The 5626-nt window shown below is 35.8% G+C and overlaps 1 protein-coding gene across 1 annotated transcript in view; it reads left to right on the top strand.

Annotated features, from left to right (window-relative positions):
* The window catches only part of GDA (guanine deaminase), a 110911-nt gene extending 105674 nt beyond the window's left edge, over window positions 1–5237 (top strand). The window contains exons 13-15 of the mRNA XM_012641628.1: window positions 1046–1176; window positions 3219–3246; window positions 4137–5237. Of these exons, the coding sequence (XP_012497082.1) occupies window positions 1046–1176; window positions 3219–3246; window positions 4137–4207 (230 nt within the window). The 3' untranslated portion in view covers window positions 4208–5237. The remainder of the gene's footprint in view (window positions 1–1045; window positions 1177–3218; window positions 3247–4136) is intronic.
* The last annotated feature ends 389 nt before the right edge of the window (window positions 5238–5626 follow it).

Raw genomic sequence — 5626 nt, 5'->3', positions numbered from 1 at the left:
TAAGTCAGTGTTTAGAGAATTGCCAAGACTTCTGGGTACATATACATGGAAATATAATGTATCAGATTTTGCCTAATAGGAATAATTAATGTTTTCATATCAGACTATATCCTAACAGTGATAGAATGCAACAAACACATGTAAAGATTGAAATAAATAACTCCAGTTAACCTTCCTTTTGCACGTTTCCATTTGTGACCTCAGTGTACAGCTTGTTCAGATTCCAGACTTTAAGGAGCTTTTAGATTCAATACTTTCATTGAAAAGGAAAGCCAATTACCCCCATCTTCTGAAAGTAAATCATAAAAATGAGAGATGTTCTTCCGTGGCATCCAATAATCATGGAGCATCAATTGTAGCTATGAGATGGACCAAGTCAATAGCCATTATTGACTTATACCCTTTTTTAGAAAACCATTCTTCTCTGGCAACCAGAAAACCTTTGAGGTTACAAAGAGATTGGTCTGCTTTCGAAAGTATTGGGACTTGCGTGATGAAGTTCTGTTCAAGTGAGGTTTTTTCCCTATTTAAAGGATTTAAACTAAGAAATTTATGATGGATATGCCTACACTGGCAAATATGCAAGAGGATAATTAGTTTTTTATTTATTCAAGGCCCATTTTACTGACATGAAAATAAATCTTGGCAGCTATTTCATGGAACAAAAAAAACAAAAAAGGCAAGGCAAGGAGTTGGAGTGTTGGGGGGGACATAAGAGGGGAAAAAGAGGAAAGGTATTATGTTAATCACCATGTTTCTTAGAGGGATAAATGAAAAGCTGGGCTGTGAAGTGCCTCAATGGAGCCGAAATACAGAGAAACCATCTGAATTATGATCATGGTGACAAAGGGAACTGTTTTATTCTCAGATCTGGCTTTCCTGTGCTTACTCTACTTTCTGTAAGTGGAAGTCTTGGCGGAATGAGAGCACTTTTCTGCCTCACTAAGATACTAATTTTTTTTCTAGTGACACGTTGGCAGAGTTGTCCCTCCGAACTGGGACGTTAGCATGGTCTGACTGTTTATTCACCTGTTCTCTTCTGTAGCCCTGGGGCTGGATAGTGAAATTGGGAACTTTGAAGTGGGCAAGGAATTTGATGCTCTTCTGATCAACCCCAAAGCATCTGACTCTCCCATTGACCTGTTTTATGGGGATGTTGTTGGTGATATTTCTGAGGTAAGTAAAAGAAAGTTAATCAAAAGGCATTTATTTCATGAAGTAGTCATAATAGCTTCCCTGCAGAAAAGAAAATAGAGACTGAAACATTTTAATAGAATGCAGGAGAATCTTAAAAGGGAAAGTAGATCCCTTTGATAATTATTACAATTTTATAACAGCAATGTTAAGAATAATGATATTAACAAAATATTTGTATTTTGAATGTGTTTGTATATTTGAATATAATTGGCTATAAGCAACCATAATATAACTAGCTTTTATTGAACACTTGCTATGTGTCAAGCAGGCACATGACCAAGTATTTTCATATATAAGTTTGTTTAATCATCAGAACAACTGTAAGAGAGGTAAGTACTATTACTATCATCATGTTAATTTATAGAAGCAGTAAGGCTTAAGGGAGGTTAAGTGATTTGCCTAAGGATTCCTGGTTAGTAATTAGTGGCAGAGTTTGGATTCAAATCTAAGACTTTCTTTTTTTTTTTTTTTGGAGACAGAGTCTCGCTTTGTTGCTTGGGCTAGATAGAGTGCCATGGCATCATCCTAGCTCACAGCAACCTCAAACTCCTGGGCTCAAGCAATCCTTCTGCCTCAGCCTCCCAAGTAGCTGGGACTACAGGCATGCGCCACCATGCCCGGCTAATTTTTTCTATATATTTTTAGTTGTCCAATTAATTTCTTTCTAATTTTAGTAGAGATGGGGTCCCGCTCTTGCTCAGGCTGGTTTCGAACTCCTGAGCTCAAACAATCCACCTGCCTCGGCCTCCCAGAATGCTAGGATTACAGGCATGAGCCAACACACCTGGCCAAATCTAGGACTTTCTGACCTAGGACTCTTGGACACTGTGTTATGTCAACTTTCTTAACTTTATAAGAAAATGAATTTTGTTCCTCTTATCATAAAATGTTTTCCTATGGATAAAATAAACTAGTTCATCTTACTTTAATAGTAATTCTTTATAAGATATTGAACTTTTCTTAAACAAGAATAACTATTGCCATTTATAATTTGATCTTCTTGTGAGAATACATGTAATAATAAAGATATCATACTGAAGTTTTTAAAAGAAAAATTCTGGCTTATTTGAAGTTCATACCATTTGTTGTTGTAGGGGAGGAAAAAGATCTTTTCCTCTACCCATCTTAGGTTCAAGGCTGAGGTCCCTGTAACAAAAGACGAATTAATAAGAGAAAAGCACACAAATTTCTTTAATAGTAATTTTATATGACACAAGAGCCTTAAAAAGGAAACGAAGACCCAAAGAAACAGATAAACTTGAATATTTTTACGCTAGGTTTGAAAAAGAATGAAGAGTCTGTGGATAAATACGACAGGACAAAGGGAGTATGATCTAATGGTAATAAGCTACTTAGCAAGCCCTGTTTGTTGAGATTCTTCTCTGTGACCCTGTGTCCGCAGAGGTAAAAATGCTCTTTTCCTCCAGGTATAGGGAGGGTACCTCTCACATGAGGGTCTTAGGAGCTTTAGGGGAAGTTCAGAAAATCCTTCCTACGTTTTATGACCTGCTTCAGGGGAGATGGGTGAGGGGAAGGTCAGAACGGCCTTCCTCCTTTTGATTTTGGGTAACATGTCCCAACCCCATCATTATTTTCATATTATTTATTCTTTTACTTTTGTATTAGAGTGAATTTCTGGGAGTAGGGCTCAGTACCATTCATCTAGTCATTTTTCTTACATCATACACCTCTTGAAATATTTGAATTGTTTTATTAAATTAATGTCTTTAATTTACATGATAGCTTTTCTCTGGTTTCAAGGTTATACACCAAGAACATTCAGGCAATGGATAAACATTTGTTAATAGCCAGTGGGTTATTTTGTTGTCTTGGGAGGTTTATTTATTTATTTATTTATTTATTCTTAAGCAAAAGACCATTTCTTTTTTAATTAATAGAAGTAGATTTTGCTATTGAGACATAAATGTATATTTCTGGGCTTTGCCAACTGCTATTGGCTGTGAATTTATTTTCTAAATGTATAAAATATTCTTTTTAATTACCTTTATTTTCTATTTTAGACTGTCATCCAGAAGTTCCTTTATCTAGGTAAGTGGATGCATGTCTCTAAGCTTAATAGAATCTCTCCTTGTGATTTTCTTGGGCATGGCTCTCTGTATTTATCATCTCATATATTAAATCCTATGTATGATTATTTGCTCTGGGTCATTATTTTTTTTTAACACTGCTCAGCATCAAGCCTATTTATGGCACAATATTTAAAGGTACTATTAATATTTGAAATGCACAACACTCTCTCCAGCTGTAAATTCTAAGCTGGGGAATGGAAGACCAAAGGGGAAGAGATCTTTGTGTTCAGTCCTCTTACCCTCCTTCTGTACCCCATAGCCTGCCCTACCATGTTGTTTTGGGATAAATATGTAGTGAAGTCTTGCCACACATGCTTGTGACACACTCAGATTCAGTTCTATTCTCTGAGAGGGAGAAACACTAAATAATGCAGAAGATTCTGCTCTGCCTCCAATTCCATTGAGTGAACTCAGGATGGAGTTAACTTGAGGTGAGAGAGACATGTGTGTTATTTCTCCTACACGTAGCTTCTGCAGCCCGCTCATGTCACCGTGCTGACTGTGATTCCAGAGTGTAAAGATAAGTGTCCCTTTTCCAGCTGGGGTGGGATGCGAACCAGCCACTTCGGCTGACAGAACAGCTATAGGGGGTTGATTCAACTTTATGTGATTTCTGCTTTTGGTGAAGAATACAGACCCTAATCATCAAATTAACCATGGCCTTTCCTAGTGATCATGTCTTCCTGTCCAGATGATAAACAATCTGGGAGAGAGAAGGGCAGCTCTTTTTGTGTGCTCTCTTAGAAGTATGTTTTTTGTTTGTTTTTTTTTTAAATCTTTCTCAAAGGCAATGACAGTAATTATTAACACAAAAACACTTTGAAAATGATCGCTTGATTTTTCTTTCAGGAGATGACCGAAATATCGAGGAGGTTTATGTGGGCGGAAAGCAGGTGGTTCCATTTTCCAGTTCAGTGTAAGACCCTCGGGCATCTACGAAGTTCTCCTGGGATATGTGATTCTGCATCGCCCTTGCGCCCAGGTGGAGTTAGAAAGTGAAAAAACAGCACCTTGTTCTTGGGATGACTATCTCTTTCTGTGTCTAGTTACAGTCTTCACTTGACAAATTGTTTGAAGGAAGTTGCACTAATTCTCAACTCTGGTTGGCAGGGTTCGTAATTTCATAAAAATGTCTCCCTTTGGAGCTACTCAGATTTACTTTAAGCTCAAACAGAAGGGAATGTTATTGCTGGTGGTGTTTTTGTTATGAGATTCAAGTCAAATCTTTTTCATATTTGGAAATGTGGAAAGAAAATATATTCCTATATGGTTAGGTATTTTGAGCTAATAAATGCGAAAATTAGAAAACTGAAAATGAACCAGTGAGTATATTTTTATGAGAGAACAAAAGTTAGACTGTGTGCAAATGTTGGAAAGTCATTTCAGATTGTGTTTGAAAATTATATACTGAGCATACTAAGTTAAAAAGAGAACTTGATGAATTTTAAAACGTGTTTCTGGATTGACCTTGTGTTTTGGAAATTTGCACTTAATGGAATTTGCACTTCAGAGATATGTTATTGTTGTGCTTGCCTTCTTTGGGGATGAATGTCAGAAATTGAATGCTACGTGCTTTCTTAATATAGTTTTGTGCTTCAAAGTGTTTGACAGAAGTTGGGTATTAAAGACTCAAAGTCTCTTAGGAACATTATTCATATAACTACATGGCATAAATAGTTGTATTTTTGTGTACTTTAAAATCATCTTGATTTATAACTGTGTGATGTTATAATTGCTTCCATTTTATTAGAAGAGAAACAAATTCCATACTCCAGTGTTGTATAGGCTGGAGTCTTCATAAATTGGGGCAAGTACTGGGCATTTAGGAGCTGCTAATACTAACAGGAAGGGACCCATTATGATGGCCTAGTCTACCCGAACATCATGCCATAATTGTTGGAAATTTTGTACTCAGATATCAATCTACTAGAATTTTAAAATGAAGGACAAATCCTGTTAAGGAAATATTATGAAAAATCTTTAAACCTTGTATATTGAAAGTACCCTATTTTCTAATTTTATCTGGTTGTCTATTTCCTTATAATTTTCAGGACATTAGAATTTCAGGATCATGAAAAATACATAGATATCCCACTTAATGTTTGTATTAATAGGACTTAAGCTGTATTAGACATCTAGGAATTAAACAAAGCAAAGAGTATTTTTATGCTTCCTAATATGATATTGTTTCTCATGACCTAGAATTAAAACCAAATTATGGCCTTTTGATAAATCCTTAAGAAGTATCGATATGAATGTTACTTAAATCCTATATTTTTCTTATTTAATTCCAAATGCTATAGACAAACAAGGAAAAGGAATCAACCTTCTTAATATAT

The sequence above is a fragment of the Propithecus coquereli genome, unplaced genomic scaffold (genome assembly GCF_000956105.1).
Source record: "Propithecus coquereli isolate 6110/MARCELLA unplaced genomic scaffold, Pcoq_1.0 Scaffold166, whole genome shotgun sequence".
NCBI classification, from domain to species: domain Eukaryota; kingdom Metazoa; phylum Chordata; class Mammalia; order Primates; family Indriidae; genus Propithecus; species Propithecus coquereli.
This window is presented reverse-complemented; position numbering and strand designations above follow the sequence as displayed.